The sequence below is a fragment of the Mytilus trossulus genome, chromosome 6 (genome assembly GCF_036588685.1).
Source record: "Mytilus trossulus isolate FHL-02 chromosome 6, PNRI_Mtr1.1.1.hap1, whole genome shotgun sequence".
NCBI classification, from domain to species: domain Eukaryota; kingdom Metazoa; phylum Mollusca; class Bivalvia; order Mytilida; family Mytilidae; genus Mytilus; species Mytilus trossulus.
The window spans coordinates 90718307-90736091 of NC_086378.1; the positions used below are offsets into that span (position 1 = coordinate 90718307).

The following is a 17785-nucleotide window of genomic DNA, read 5'->3' on the forward strand; positions in this document are numbered from 1 at the left end:
ACCCCAATTATTCAATTTTTGATGAAATCAAACAAAGTTTAATTTTGGACCCCGATTTGGACCAACTTGAAAACTGGGCCAATAATAAAAAATCTAAGTACATTTTTAGATTCAGCATATCAAAGAACTCCATGGTTATAATTTTTGTTAAAATCAAACTAATTTTAATTTTGGACCCTTTGGACCTTAATGTAGACCAATTTGAAAACGGGACCAAAAATTAAGAATCTACATACACAGTTAGATTCGGCATATCAAGGAACCCCAATTATTCAATTTTGATGAAATCAAACAAAGTTTAATTTGGACCCTTTGGGCCCTTTATTCCTAAACTGTTGGGACCAAAACTCCCAAAATCAATACTAACCTTCCTTTTATGGTCATAAACCTTGTGTTTAAATTTCATAGATTTCTTTTTACTTATACTAAAGTTATGGTGCGAAAACCAAGAAAAATGCTTATTTGGGTCCCTTTTTGGCCCCTAATTCCTAAACTGTTGGGACCTAAACTCCCAAAATCAATACCAACCTTCCTTTTGTGGTCATAAACATTGTGTTTAAATTTCATTGATTTCTATTTACTTAAACTTAAGTTATTGTGCGAAAACCAAGAATTATGCTTATTTGGGCCCTTTTTTGGCCCCTAATTCCTAAACTGTTGGAACCAAAACTCCCAAAATCAATCCTAACCTTTCTTTTGTGGTCATAAACCTTGTGTCAAAATTTCATAGATTTCTATTTACTTTAACTAAAGTTATAGTGCGAAAACCAAGAAAATGCTTATTTGGGCCCTTTTTGGCCCCTAATTCCTAAAATGTTGGGACCAAAACTCCCAAAATCAATCCCAACCTTCCTTTTGTGGTCATAAACTTTGATTTAAAATTTCATAGATTTCTATTCACTTTTACTAAAGTTAGAGTGCGAAAACTAAAAGTATTCGGACGACGACGACGACGACGCAGACAACGACGCCAACGTGATAGCAATATACGACGAAAATTTTTTCAAATTTTGAGGTCGTATAAAAATTGATAACAACATGTTCAATAATTTCTTGCGTCCGAAGCGCTTTTCTGGATTTCCCTTCATCAGGCACGCTCAAAGCCAAACATTTGAAATCCGAAAAGAATAAATACTGAAAATCGTTGAAGAGCTATATATCAAAAATACCTAAAATAAATAGCCAAATTCATCCAAAGCCAACTTTGCCTGAGGAAGTTCAAACCTTAGTTTCACAATAATTTCAAAATGTGTGGAGTAAACCTGAACTATGGTAGAAAAGCTTGCAAATTATATTAAAAGATTTATATTATGACTGTTATTTGCTCTAAGTCTTAAATTATTGAGAAGAATCCGCATAGAAAAAAATATATATCCATATTCCACTTCAGAATATAAAAAAATATGATAAGAGAATAACAAACAAACCCAAACACATAAAGATAGACAAGATGCAAAACAATAATTAAAAATATAGCAATCTCCATCACTCATAGGAAACAAAGCTGATGAACTTTTTCACTACCTCCGTCAAATGAAGCACTGCCTTAGTTAAGCTTTGCTGCATATCTTTTGTATTATCTAGGAATTTATAGTAATCAGTCATAACATATATATTGCAATACTTCATGCTAAGAGTAAATTAGTTAGAGCTTAATTTTTTTAGGTTGTGCTTACATCGATCATTAATTCTTACCTTCAAAGGCATTGTCTAATACTCCTTGTCCGAGATCTTCAAACACACGTCGTTGACTAGCATACTTAGAACCTGCTTTATCAACCAGTAAATTACCAGCAGAATCTTCCGTAAAGCCATCGTGAGACCTAAAATTTATAACAGAATAACACTTAGAACCTGCTTCATCTACCAGTAAATTACCAGCAGAATCTTCTGTAAAGCCATCGTGAGACCTAAAATTTATAACAGAATAACTCTTAGAACCTAGTTTATCAACCAGTAAATTACCAGCAGAATCTTCCGTATAGCCATCGTGAGACCTAAAATTTATAACAGAATAACTCTTAGAACCTAGTTTATCAACCAGTAAATTACCAGCAGAATCTTCCGTATAGCCATCGTGAGACCTAAAATTTATAACAGAATAACTCTTAGAACCTAGTTTATCAACCAGTAAATTACCAGCAGAATCTTCCGTATAGCCATCGTGAGACCTAAAATTTATAACAGAATAACTCTTAGAACATGGTTTAATTATCAACCAGTTTACCTGCAGAATAATATGTAAAGCCATCCCAATACATAAAATGTATAACAGAATAAAATGTGTGGAGAGGATATCAAACTAGATGTGTCAAAGTGACACGAATGGCCCCATCTCAAAAAGTTGAAAAATCGGCAATTTCAATAACACATGTGAACACAAACATGATGGTGGTCTCACAAAAATCAGCTCAAAATCAGTTAATCTGGAGGTGTATAGAAAAAAGTCTGTATAACTGACTTTCAACAATTTTCAAAGTTTTAAATCCTTAATTTTGGCAAAAATTAGGGGAGCGGAACAAAACTTAACCTTGATCTGTAACTTATCATGGTTAACTCACATACCAAAAATCAGCCCATTATCTGAAAGCATTTAGAAAAAAAATCTGTATAACTGTGATTTTCAATAATTTATCAGAGTCCAAATGCTGTAATTTCGGCAAAAATAAGCCGAGCAAAACAAAACTAAAACCATATCTGAAACTTATCATGGTTAACTCACATACCAAACAAAGTCCAAAGCCTGTAATTTCGGCAAAAATTAGCGGAGTGGAACAAACTCACAAACTTTGTTGCAGACCATAATAAAATGGTTACCATCAAATAAAGAATTATTGCCAAGAATAAAGATACCAAAGTCATTTGTAAAGCAAGTTTACTATTCTTTGTATACATGCTATAAGAAGTAGAATATTTCTACTATTCCATGTATACATGCTATAAGAAGTAGAATATTTTAACATACTTATTACTTTGGTCAAAACAGTGATTTGTTATTTAGTGATAAATACAATTATATAACTTATCACAATTATGTTACTTTTAAAATGGTTCATAGAGATTGCATAAATGCTTCAAATAGTGAAAAACAACACAACAAAAAATATTGCTTTGGCCTAATAGACAGTGAAATTAAACTGGTCCACATAATACTATGCAACTCATTATATTTCCTTTAGGCCTTTAATACAGATAAATATTTAATTAGGATTGTGGGATTTTTTATCAATACATATATAATTAGTTAAGGCTATTTTTTGGCTTTGAAAATTCAAGACAAAACATGATTTTAAACGTTAAACCAAGATATAATTGCCTTTGCCTTTTTTTAAGATTAAATGAAGCAAACTGTGTAACATTACAAATAGAAACAAACATCAACAAACCAAAAACAGTCAGATAATTTATAACATTGATTTTACAATTTCTCTGTCATAGTGCACTTCAAACTTCAGCTATAATGCAAATTATAGATACAATTATTTTATTTCTTTATATCTCAATACGTCAATACTTTATTGAGGAGAATGAAATAGAAAAGATTCATGAGACAAAATCACAACAGGCTCATAAAAATACAAAAGCAAAAAAACAGACTTTTACTTCAGCCATCCATGAATAGAGAATGAAGTACAAAATTTTATGTTCATGATGGTTAAAATATCTTTTTTTCAAAAACAGAATGTATGATTATCAAAGGTTACCAAATATATACCAGATGAAAAAAATATAATTACATTTAGTATGAACCATCAGCAACCTCAAGAAGTTAGCTTCATATAGTATTAATAAAGTGGAGTACTGCAGAATTATCTAGCAACTTTATCTTCTTTTGTAAGCATTGGCAATGATACATCTTCTTGTGGATTCATTTTTTTTCATAGGTAACGCTTTTTGTGCATTTAGGAAAACTTGCATTTTGTGGATATTTGTTTTTTTGGTTATGCAAATATTTAGTGCACACAAAACCAAGGCAAAACTTTAATTTGTTGAACATTTGAATTTGTGGTTTACATGTACCTACGAAACCCACAGTAATTGGTATCCAGCGAATAATAATGAATCCACAGTATTCTTTTCAAGATCATAATATAGAAATGTGTCTTAATTATTAGACTTCTTCCGTTCATTGAAATCATCTAATTAATCCATTTGTTAATGCTTGGTCTTAATTAAAACAATATGTACATGTTGGTGGCCTTGTGCTGTTTTCTGCTCTTTGGTCGGGTTGTTGTATCTTTGACACATTCCTCATTTCCCTTGTCAATTCTATGCACCTTATCTCACCTCTTAGGTAAAAAATTTATAAGGTGAATAAAAGAGAAACTTCAAAATGAAGAGATAATGATCTCACCTCAACCCTAGGTAAAAACTTTATAAGGTGAATAAAAGAGAAATTTCAAAATGAAGAGATAATGATCTAAGACATGTAAGAGAAAGTTTTATATGACTTTAACATGTGTAACCTGACTTAACATTACTTAAATGACATCAATAAATAAATAAAGCATCATGCCATGTATAAAAGTCTTGGATCAATAAAGTGTGTTTGATAATATAGCCTGTTTAACATTAAGTAAATATCTTACATGGATTATATTGAACTAAATTACACAAATTTACTTACGACAATAAAAGGAGACCTTGTCAAGCCCTTAAGTTTAAAAGTAAACACTCACAAGTCATTTAAAACTCCAAACAAATGAAAATCTTTTTAAAACTTTATTAAAGTTTTTATAAAGAGTCATTATGATTCAACTCTAATATAGAATCCACAAAAATAAGTCAGACACAATAATTTAATTCATTCTCAATTATTTTAATTGCCCTCTGGTGATTTTTTTTCCAAAATGAGGAATAATATTTTTTTTTATCCTGCAATTGTGTGTCCTACTATACAGATACAGCCCTACAGATATCGCTATGCTGTATCTGTATACTATACAGATATCGCTTCTAAGCTCAGCCCACTGCCGGACTGAGTATTGTTTGAACCTGTGTGACCTCAGAATGTGTATTCCACTTGCATTCCAATGACGATGACAATTGTCGATTTCAAAACTTGAATGTGTATGATTGTGTAACAAAATCATGCAGCCATGTCAATTTATTTGGTGCAATTTCAGCATGCATGTCTAGTGAAAGTCAAGTCTGAAGCGTAGGACAACTCGAACACTTCTGCTTCAAATTGGACAATGTTTTGTTTTTAATTTTTACTGTTGAAATTAGTTGTTATGTTAAAATAGATATTTATTCACCTTGAGCGATGTATTATTATTGACCATTCGAGATTCTTTTTTTGCGAATCCATCTTCAGCGTAATGTGTGATTTTGATATTACTACGCGGGCCTCAAGGGATTACAAATCGAAACTAAATGCTAAATATGAAAGTTTTTGTGTTTTTCAAAACACAAACAATTTACAGAATTAATTGCAGGATAAAGACAATAACTGTTTAGTGTCTTTAAATATCAGCTGTATTTGTACTCGACTCGAAACAGGTGTAGTAGCTCGCTAAAAGCTCGCATACACCTTGTTTCCTAGCCTCGTACAAATACAGCTGATATTTAAAGACACTAAACAGTTATTGTCTATATAATCGTTTGTTAATGATTTATAAATTTCAATATCATGGTCATGATGGTATCAAATTGCAATATTCTCAAAATATGCCAATTACATGATACATACAGATAGCCCAATTGCCAGCATAACAAAACTTATTGTGTTTTGGTTCAGGATACTTTAACCATAGATAAACATGCCACCTCCTATAGCAAACTACCCTAAAAGTCTTGTTAAAGGTTGTATCATATCTAAGACTCTCACAACTACCTGCATACCAAACATTAAAATGTATATCTACTTCCATAAATTACCAAAAATCTTCCAGCCTTTTATACAAATACTGTGAGGAAAATCTTATATATAAAAGGGCTGACTTAACATTGTAATCCTATAATTGTTTAGATTTTTGATAGTAATAATAAAGATAGCAGGGATAATACATGATATAGATATGGACAAAATTACAAGGTCATCAGTGGTCAAAATTGTATAGATCAATTTAAAAAAGGTGATTTACCAAAATATATAACATTTAACAAGCACAATCCATGGGTAGCTGTCTTAATTGTAAAGATAAATGACACTAGAGTGAACATGCTGAAATGTCATGCATGTTATACTTATTACTGATTGTATGTTGAAAGTCTGTAAAACCAAAGATTTCCTCTATTAAAATATCATATACCCAATGATGTAGACCTTGCAATCATTCAATACTCACAAAATGTTGATCCTATTGCTTGCAGTAGTGACAGTCCTTAGAAATATATCTAACTACAAAATCTTAACATTGACCATGAACCATTACAATGAGGTCAAGTTCATATGAAAACAGCCAGACAGACATGTACACTTTACAATCATTCCATACACATACAACGGTAAAACTGTATGCCCCATCCGCTACGGCAGGGGTATAAATATAGTTAAAACTATGAAAATTCAACATTGACCTATGAACTATGAGGCCCCTCATGGGGGGTCCTAGTAATCACATAATCACCATTTTTTTGCCAATATAATCACATAATCATTAAATATTTGCTTATCTTTAGTAATCAAATAATCATAAACTAAAAATACAGTCCTAGGTAATCAAATAATCATGAAATATTTGGCTTAATAATCAAATAATCATTAAAAAAACGGCCAAGTAATCACATAATCAAAAACCCCATGAGGGCCCTCAACTATGAAAAGGAGGTCATGGTCATATGAAACCAGCCAGAGAAGACATTTACACTTTTTAATCATTCAATACACCTAAATACAATTGATCTATTGACAATACAAAACACATAAACAGAACAAATATAAAGCCAGCATGAAAGGTATGAAGGACAATTTAGTTATATATATATAATATGGACATAAGAAAAACGAAAAGTAAGGATACAAAAAGTCATTATGCAGGACCATGCAGTAACTCAATATACAAAGGTCAGATAGCAAAAAGGAGAACAGACAGTCAGACAGATAAAACAATATGCACCCTAACTTTCAGGAAATAAAAAGAAGACATGCTGTGTGATTACTAACAGAATTGAATGAAGCAGATGTAAACAACTATATTAGGACGCAGGAACAATTAAACCTAAAGCTGTTAAATATTATACTACAACAATAGTTCCGTTATTTTAACTAAAACAAGTCGTATTTAGTTGCATTAATCTAACAATAAACAGTAACATTATCCTTCGGCACATAATTTGAAAACCTAATCACAATATTCAATCTTATTTTACAATATTCAATCGTATTTCACAATGAAATTTAACGTTGTGAGTATAGCTATCAATATACAACCAATCAAAAGATATAATCTGAGGCGACAATAAAGTCTGTTTTCTCGGTGGACAATCTCTTTACTTTAATCTTTATTGTTTACATAAAATTCTAATTATATCTGTAAACTTCCGTAATATTATAGATTTGCATAACTATTGTTTGTTTACAGAGAATTATAGTCACGTAAGCCGGTCCTGATTTAATTTCAATATGTTTAGGCCAATAGTTACAAGTGTTTTATCTTGGAAAATTGTTATGGAAAACTAACTAACAGACTTATAATTTAAATATTAATTTCAATTTAAAAACCAATTAAAGTTGTAACATTTTATCATTTTTATAATATTGAAATAGTTGAATAAATAATCAAATGGATTTGTAATAATTATATTTTAAATGTACAAAACTTCAATTCATATCTCACAATTTTAACTTATTTAGCTATTATCAACAGTACGCTGTTGAAATACGGGAAAATCTGTGATGCCTATCTCAAAAAAAATCATAAGAATTACAAAATAGTTCAGCACAAATGTAGGAATGGCTCAAGTCCTGAAATCACCTCCCTTGTCTGCTTGTCTCAATTCCATACCAAAAACAATATTTTCATTAAAAAGTATATGAAAAATATCCCTTTTTTCCCTGCATTTCCCAACTTCACAGGTCACTGCTTAATATGGTTTTTGTGGTGCTGCTTAGATGCAATACACAATTGTCCAAGCTGCTGCACCGTAGATCATGATCGTATTGAGGACAACTCATGACAAAATTATTTTCACAAACCTCTTTACTATCAACGCCTTGATGATTTTGAGGTCATGAGTGATAGAAGTTTCTTCAGGAATATGACTGTTTTTTTCATTCCATAGATGTGCTTGAGCTTTTGATTTTGCCATTTTATAAAAGACTTTCTGTTTTGAATTTCCCTTGGGGTTCTGTTGTTCTGTTATTTTACTTTTTTCTATCCTTGGAAGGGTCAAAACAATGAATTTAAAGATTTAAGATATTTTCTACTTCTATGCCGATTACGTAAATTATATTATTATTTATTATTTACAATATTTATATAGCGCATTATCTAATTAAAAATTACTCTAAGCGCTTAACATAAAACAATCAATGCAGTTAAAATAAAAAAGGTGTTAAACATTAAAACAATCAATGCAATAAGAATGAAATAAAATTTTGAAACACATATAAAAATTTAAAAAAAAAAAAAAAATCTACAGAAAAGTTAAAAATAAATAATTATCATGATTAAAAGGCATATTATACTACAACGAAAAGAACAAAGTTAAAAAGTCATTGTCAGTATAAAAAGTTACATGTAATCACTTAAAGCGAGTCTAAAATAATGGGTTTTCAAATTTTTCTTAAAAAGTTCGATTGAGTGTTCATGAATGTCTTAGATGGTTAGGAAGATTATAGGTGGAACCAAAGCCTGAATGACTTGTAGTCAGAAGAATATGTTTGAGAAAAGTCTTACTATGGCATAATAATAACATTACCAAGTGCCATATAAGAAATCTGACCCAGTGTCCATGATATACATGTAATATTTTGTTCCTGGACATTAAACAACCACCAATTAATCAATTATTTATATCTTGTCAACAGTTAAATCAACATGATTATAATATGATCTTCCCCAAGATCATAAGTTTGTAAGCACACTTGGTGTCATGTATGTAGGCTACAAATATTGACACACCATATTTATCCAATCAATCAGTAAAGGTATAAAGGCCTCCAAGTCAATTATAACTTAAACTACAAACATGACAAACACTTTATGTAATTGATCAGTGTTATAATAAAATAAAACTTCAAAAGAAGAGAGAAAGTCAAGATAGTACCGTTTGTTTTTATAGTCCAAATAATTTTTATAACCCCAATGTAACTTGAAAGTGTTGTGCAATTATTTCATAACTTTTAGGTTTTAAATTGAGAAACCACATTTATCAAACAATTCTCCAAAGAGCTTATACATGTTCATGCTTCATACTGACAATTCTTTCAAAAAATATTATGATGTAATGAATAAAATAAAGTACTGGATATTTCTCTTTGAACGCTAAGTAATTGTAACAATCCCTAATGAAGTTAATAGATTCAAACTAATCAACAACTGCATGAACTTTATGAATATAACAATGAACTGATGAAGGATTAGGAATATTTCTTTTGAAATGGTAGATTATCAATTTCTTTACACAACATGACATGTCTTTATCTGATCTTGACACTAAGTCTTATATCGACATGATGTAAAAGAGGTCTGATATTGTTAAAGAAGAAGTTTCTGAAAGAGTAAAACCAGGAATTGATTTTTAAAGCACTCAAAATAACCTTCATACATGTGAAATGATGAAGAAATTCATTGTGGCCAAAAGGGCCACGGTTTTAAACTGGCTCTTAAGACGTTGTGCAAGCAGGATCATTTAGTTTAAAAAATTTAAGACCATGAGTTGCTGGTCACTGTGATTATAAGAATAACATATCATGTATGATGTGGCAGTTGTTTTCTGTTTGAACTTTTGAATTTGCAAACTTTCAGTTTTGAAATTTCCTTGAAGTTGGACATTTTCTATATTCTTAGAGAGATTATTCAGAATCTCAATTTATAATAAAACATTCTCATTTTACTTTCTTTTTATATATGCATAGATCTGTTTTATAAATTATTTATTAATATCTATAATCTCTGGAAGTATAAATGCGCCACATATCATTTTTTATCAATTTTTAAATGTTCCTGATACAATCAGAGCCTGTTTATACTTAAAAGTCTTGGAAGTATTTAACCAATGTAAATTTCATCTACTGAAAGCTTGGTCATTTCAAACATAACTTTTACCCTTGTCATATCGTATAGTTTTGCTTAACTTTACCTTACACCCAGGTTTCTAAAAATCAAGTGTTTGTACTTACCAATAGGAGTAATCAAAGGAAAACTGAAATAGACAAAAATAAAATAGTCATTAAAAAGTAAGATGTAAGTAGATTAAACAGGATACATTTCACCATCGTTGAATTAAATCTACAGATTTTATTCAATAAATTCTAAACAAGTGTGCACACACTGATTCACCTTCTTTACTAATCATTGATATTTATGATGTTGCCACATGTGGAGCAGGATCTGCCTACCCTTCCGGAGCACCTGAGATCACTCCTAGTTTTTGGTGGGGTTTGTGTTGTTTATTCTTTAGTTTTCTATGTTGTGTCATATGTACTATTGTTTGTCTGTTTGTCTTTTTCATTTTTAGCCATGGCGTTGTCAGTTTGTTTTAGATTTATGAGTTTGACTGTCCCTTTGGTATCTTTCGTCCCTCTTTGATAGTCCTAAGAATAAAGCTTTATTATAACTGTCACATAAACTTAACATTAACCCAGATAGCTAAACAAAGACCAATGAACCATGAAAATGAGGTCAATGTCATATTAACCATACCAGGCAGACATGAACAGCTAACAATGCTTCCATACAACAAATATAGTTGACCTATTTTTTATAGTTTTAAAAAAAAATAGACCAAAACACAAAAACTTAACTAAAACCACTGAACCATGAAAATGAGGACAAGGTCAAATGGCACCTGCCAGTTGGACATGTACACCTTACAGTCCTTCCATACACCAAATATACTCGCCCTATTGCTTATAGTATCTGAGATATAGACTTGACCACCAAAACTTAACCTTGTTCACTGATCCATGAAATGAGGTCGAGGTCAAGTGAAAACTGTCTGACTGGCATGAGGACCTTGCACATTTTGCACATACCAAATATAGTTATCCTATTACTTATAATAAGAGAGAATTCAACATTACATAAAATTTGAACTTTTTTTTCAAGTGGTCACTGAACCATGAAAATGAGGTCAAGGACATTGGACATGTGACTGACAGAAACTTCGTAAAATGAAGCATCTACATACAAAGTTAGTATGAAGCATCCAGGTCTTCCACCTTCTAAAATATAAAGCTTTTAAGAAGTTAGCTATGCCGCCGTCACCACCAGATCACTATCCCTATGTCAAGCTTGCAGGCTCGACAAAAGTACAAATGACAAGCAAATTTCTGAGACAAGCGCCCTTGTATAAAAGTAAACGTTTCCATCACGATGAACATGTTTATAAAGTTGATGTGACCAAGTATTCACAGAAATAAAGAAAAACTTTAACCTCCCATTTCATGCTGCCAAAATCTGGTGAGTTGACACACAGGATAAAAATAAAACTTTATACATTTGTTGTGTCTGTAGTGCTTTTAATGATAAGTGTTTAATAAGTAAAATTAATGGTCATCAATTAAAATGATATCATACCTTTTTTGGTTCTTCATCTGAAAAATAGAAAAAAAACAATTTTAAAATGTGTAAATGTTGTTTATTCTTTAGTAAATTTTATTGAACAATCATACACATTTGTTCCCCAAATAGTTGAGGGTAATTTAGCTCTGATGTTTAAAGGTTTGGTTTAAGACAACCATAGACCTTAGACTCCAAAGAGCCTATATTGCTCACCTGGGTTGTGTTCAATATCGTAGCAGCTATGTCGTGCTACATAGATTTTGACTATTGAATGTGTAGCTATAGACCAGTTATTACATAGATATTGATAGCAGCTACATAGCCGCTACGATATTGAACTCAACCCTGGTAAATATTTTGTCATTTTGATATTTATCTTTCCATGTACTGCAATCACTGAACTTTGCTTATTTGTAAATCTCGCTTACCTGGTAGTGACATTTTCTTAGATCTTGTATTGATGTATATTTTAACTGTTTACACTGGGTTTTTTAAATGAATTTGTAAATATAATGCTTTGCTGAGCACAGCCTGATACGACCTCAGAGGTCAAGCCCTGAAGAGTTGGGGCAAATTTGGGCACATTGTTGAAAGCTGTACGGTGACCTATATTTGTTAATTTGTGTGTTATTTTGGTCTCTTGTGGAGAGTTGTCTCATTGGCAATCATACCACATCTTCTTTTTTTTATATCATGAGCTTTAACTTGAAAAGTACTCCTGAGAAAACTATATAAATACATGAAATAGATCTGATTATATTACAACTTACTTGGAGTTTCAGGATTGGCTATTGTTGTCATTTGGTCCTGCATCTTAATGATGAGCTTTGACGTCCGGTCCTTCTCCCTGAAAGACAAATTAACAGGGTCATTTATCATAATCATACATTTTGCATACAGATGATATGTACATTGTATGTTGTGTTGTTTTAGGAAATGGGTGTCCATCTTTGATTTGTGGTCCAAAGCTCGTCATTGTCTATTTTGACTGGGTATGGATTCACATAGTGGGTGATGTATGCAGAGCAGGAGATACCTATCCTGATGAGTCAACCAATCTGGGTCTTTTAATTTTTTTGCTTTTGTTTGTAACCTTAATTTAATGATACATGTATATGACTTTTGAACATTGGTAAATTTCTGTTGCCTATAAATTATAGCAATTTGAAAACAAACCAACAAGTTTTCTTTTTAAAAAAGCAATGATCATTTGAACTTACCTTTGATTAAAGGGACGGACCCTGACAGCCACTTTGACACTGAAAAATAAAACGCAAAATATTACATTATGGTTAACATTAATTATGACATGTATGAAAATGACAGTGTTTTACATGACCTGTAATAAGAAATTTGTAGCATTTCAATGTTTGCAATTCATCAAGTCTATAAAATGTCAAGAAACTTAAATTTCAGTTTTTATACTAATTATTTAATTCACAGGTTTCAGAGTTCTCCTCAGTATTTTCAAATTGTCCCATTGGATTTTCAAAAACAGAAACATTTATAACATTACAAACTTTTCTTTCCAATTCCAATAAGATTCTTCTCTAAACATCTTAATGATCCAAAAAACTAAACAACTCTAAATTGTGAAAATATTTTTGTCTAGAAGGGGAGATAACTTATCATTTTTTGTTACATGGGGTCTGACAAGGATCTAATATATAACAGCATATTCAGCTTCTAGAGAATATGTCATCTTTCAGAATCTGTAAAGTTATTGTTAGTTTAGAAATGAATTATGAAATTTGTCCTTCAAACAATATTTTTGTCCTTTATCATGTTTATTATGAAACCAAATATAATCAGTAACTTAAGTTCCTGCCCTAAACACTGGCCCTCTTCATCATTTTCCATTTTCAAATGACAGACCAATCAGAGAGGTTTTAACTTTTGTTGTCACAGAAATGAAACTGTTTACATATAAATGCTATTAGTTATCAATCCCAAAAGATATTTTTTGTTAAATATTAACCAAACAATTTGATAAAATCTGCTTTTGGCAATAAGTTATCCATCATCTCTGCTAACCATGACACTCAGTCTAGCAGCTAAATGTAGTATCATTCAATCTAAGGAGAGAGTCACATCACCTGGTAAAAGCACACTGCTTTAGATTCAACTGTGGTTCATCATGTATTAAGTTTTGATACTATTTCAAAAGCTTTTATTTAACAAATTATTATGGTCAGCTGAGAACTTATCCAACCTGACTGGCTTAAATTCCAATGAAAATGGATGGACTATTTCATTATGTAACTTAATTGATAAAAAAATCAACCACAAGGTCTTACATGGATTTTAACAGCTCTGACTTACATGTACTTGCAATGCATTTTGTTTCGGAAAATATGAACAAAATGACAGAATTGATTTAAAATGTGTCATATATATATCTACTGTTTTCAAGATTTGTCAGATGTACAAAAATTCTTCAAAGACACATACACTGTACATGTATATATTTAAATGTAATATTAGAGATGGAGAAGGCATGTGAAAAAAGGATTGTCTTCAATAATGGAATGGCCTCATCTTAACCAACAAAATCATTATGCAACAATACAATAACCTTAGAAAAAAAACCAATAAGGAGACGTCTGAAAAACTTATATGTATATGTATACCAAGAAACAGACTTCTGACATCAAATGGTAAGAGTTTTGTCTTTTTCTTAACATGCAGTGAGAAACTGTTTTCAAAATTTTTAAATCTCAAAAAAAAGGTTGTTCCCTTTACAACATGTACAATTTGTTTTCCATTTTTGATGGATATATATATAGGCAAGTTTTTAGTATGTTCAAATAAATTATTTAATATAATACAGGCAAATGGCAATGACATGTATAGTGTATCATCATGTTAATTCATGTGGTCTGTATCTTATAAATTAAGTACAAATGTAGAATTATCAGTTAAATACTATACTATACATTTACCTACCAGACAGACATGTACATTGTACACTGTACAATCATTCCAAAAACCAAATATAATATACTTTTAGCTTATAGTATCTGAGAAACAGACAAACCACTTATCCAATGAACCATAAAAAGAGGTTAAGGTCAGATAAAACCTGCCAGTTGGACATGTACATCTTATATACATTTCATTCATGTACCAAATATATAGTTGACCAGTGCTTTTAGATTCTGAGAAACAGACTTGACCACATAATTTTAACCTTAATAATTGATCCATGAAATGAGGTTCAGGTCAGGTGAACTCTCTCTGGTGGACATCAAGATGTTGCAAAAAACTTATATATACCAAATAAATTTATCCTGTTACTCATAATAATTGAGCATTTCTCTTGATAAATATAACCTGTATTTTTTGTAAGCAAGCAGTCACTGAACATCTGAAACAAGAAAATGAGGTCAAGGACAATGGACATTTGACAGACTGAAACTTCACAACATAATACAAAGCTTTATACAAATTCAGTTTATGACGTCACCACTGTGGCTGTATTGTTATATCTCTATGTCTCGCATTCTTTTGTTTGATGTGAAACAATAAAACCATGACAACAAAAAGTTACATATGGCATAAAAAAAATCATCCTACATATAGGAGCATACATTAACTTTTTACTGTTTAATATTAGATACATGTACCAAGAGAGAAATAATAAGAAACAATTAAAACCTCCACTTCATTTTACACAAAGGTTTCACAACTCAATCTCACAAAATATCTCCAGATCTAGTCAGGTGGATGGGAAAATTGGAGTTCAAGAATTTTCATCAATTATAAAGTTTCCTGAATTTTATGACATTTATCATTATAATGTTTATGACACAATCTATCAGAGTCTCACTATTGTATTACTGAAGTTGGGAATTAAACTATAAGATTATGAATATCCCTTCATGTAACATTCACTTTTAAATTTATATACTTATATATATATATATATGTGTCAATGCATTATATGACATTTTAATTCAAAATTGATAATATTCATGAAATTAATTTCCCCAAACTTTTTCAATTCTAACATGACCAACAAAGATAAAACATTTTTAAACACATGAAATCAGGGGATTTCTTATGCATCTTTCTGCAGATCTTTAATTAAATGTCCTATGTATGTCCACCTACTTGTTGTGAACATAGTGAACATTAAGGATAAAACAAATATCATGAAATGTATTTTTGAAATATAAAGCCAAATTATTGAAGCTGAAAGATGACCCAACAATGCAAAAAAAATTTAAGCAAAAACTTGAGCAGTTACATGCAACTTTAAAAACACAATAGCGCACCATAATACCAATTAACTTTTATCATTAAAATGTTTACCAGAATACAGTGTGTTTCGTCACCTATATGGTATATATAATTTTATTAAAGCTTAGATGATGATGATCTAATGGTAGTATGATTCTTGAATCAATCTTGACTTTTGTCAAAGATAGGTAATAATAAAAACTCATCCATACATATGACAGTACTGAGTTGTGATTTTATTAAATCTTGTCACCTGTATTACAATGTCTTCTGACATTTCAGTGGCTGATCCAGAACTTTTCATAAAGGGGGGCCTGCTGACTGACCTAAGGGGGGGCCACTCCAGTCGTGCTTCAGTGATTCTCTATGTAATCATCCAAATGTTTCCTACAAAAGGGGGGAGGGACCCAGGCCCCTTATGGATCCGCCTATGCATATTGTACCATCAAATTTCTGTCTCATTGACATCCCACCTGTGGATCCCACCTGCATCCACAGGTACAAGAAAACATCTGTTTTGAATGTATGTATAAAGTATATTCAGTGTATTCAGTAAATATATTTAAATATTCCTTATGGAACCTGTACCTGCCTCCCCCTTTTTTTATAATCTTTTATAATTATACAAAATGTACAATGGGTTAAAATAAATTACTTTGCAACTAAGTTTTAAAGCTTTCAAGATTAGGGGGAAATGTGTATCAGTCCTAGTCCAACTAAACACAACTCATCGATCATACTTATTACAAGTGCCATCTCTCCTATTTCAAAGAGAGATAACTCGTGTTAATCCAATTCATCGTTGGAAAGCAATTCTTTTTACGGGAACCAAAGCTGCTTATTAACAGAGTTACTCCACTTTGTATTCTTGAAGTCTCCAGTGATGTAATTTCCATTTGCAATACAAAATAGCTTCCTCACTTTTGAATAAAAACAAACACATCAGAAACAAATCAAATGTCAAATAAACTAATAGACCCATAATAGAGTACACCAAAATATTAGGTATCTGGAAGATCACCAAAACTATACTCACGCTTCATCTGGCATTCTGTACTCCCTTTATAATGCTAAATATTTATTTCCATTTAGAATTGAGGAATTTAATTCATTTTTTAAAACACATGTAAATCCACTAACAGTTAAATGTTTACGGGACTGCTAACTGGATATTGAATTCCCACACACAGGTAAAATGTTATAGTCCGTTTCTAAGTTCCCAAGAATCCGATTAATTTTGATCATTGGACCGAAAACAATCAGCATTGTTAGAGATCGATTGAAAGTGTCAGTGATGATGTTATTGTTAAATTTGTCGATTGCAGTTTTAAGATTTTTAATAAGTAATTTATTCAATTGGAAATGAAAATCAAACTTTTTTTCTTGCCAGTCCGAAGCATTTAAATTTAGACCCCCCCCCTAAAAATATCAGAAAATTTGATTAATCGATTTCAACTATGACTTTATAATGTGTTGGAATCTTAGTTTCTAACTATTCATGCTTCATATCGGACTAAAAAGACGCATTTAAATTGTTAACTGTTGTAAAGTGTATTCTTTCAGTAAATTTCAATCTTTTAATGGTATGTAATGGTATGTCTATCTTTCATATTTCAGGAAAAAGTTCTGTGACGTGCCAGAGACATATAAGACGTGCTGACTTTGTATGGAAAATCTGACACATGCTTTAAAAAATAAAAAAAAAACATGTACTTTATAAATTTCACGCGGATTTACCTTCACCAGGAAAGCCCAAAGCCAAATATGTGAAAGCGGCCTGCAAGGATCATTAAGGATGCGGAAAGTCCAAAGCCGAATTATGTGAAAGCCATGCCGTGAAGGATGAGGAAAGTCCAAAGCCGAATATGTGA

General features: G+C 31.1%; 1 protein-coding gene across 10 annotated transcripts in view; it reads right to left on the reverse strand.

Annotated features, from left to right (window-relative positions):
* Positions 1 to 17118, reverse strand: part of LOC134722203 (kinesin-like protein KIF28) — a 75728-nt gene extending 58610 nt beyond the window's left edge. For 9 of the 10 annotated variants that reach the window (XM_063585798.1, XM_063585800.1, XM_063585806.1 and 6 more), the window contains exons 1-6: positions 16951 to 17110; positions 12893 to 12931; positions 12443 to 12519; positions 11688 to 11704; positions 10289 to 10311; positions 1696 to 1823 (exon numbers count right to left, since the gene is read on the reverse strand). In XM_063585798.1, the coding sequence (XP_063441868.1) occupies positions 1696 to 1823; positions 10289 to 10311; positions 11688 to 11704; positions 12443 to 12519; positions 12893 to 12931; positions 16951 to 16964 (298 nt within the window). In that variant the 5' untranslated portion in view covers positions 16965 to 17110. Of the gene's footprint in view, positions 1 to 1695; positions 1824 to 10288; positions 10312 to 11687; positions 11705 to 12442; positions 12520 to 12892; positions 12932 to 16950 lie in introns of all 10 variants that reach the window. The other variant, XM_063585796.1, reaches the window with a different exon arrangement.
* Between the last annotated feature and the right edge of the window lie 667 nt (positions 17119 to 17785).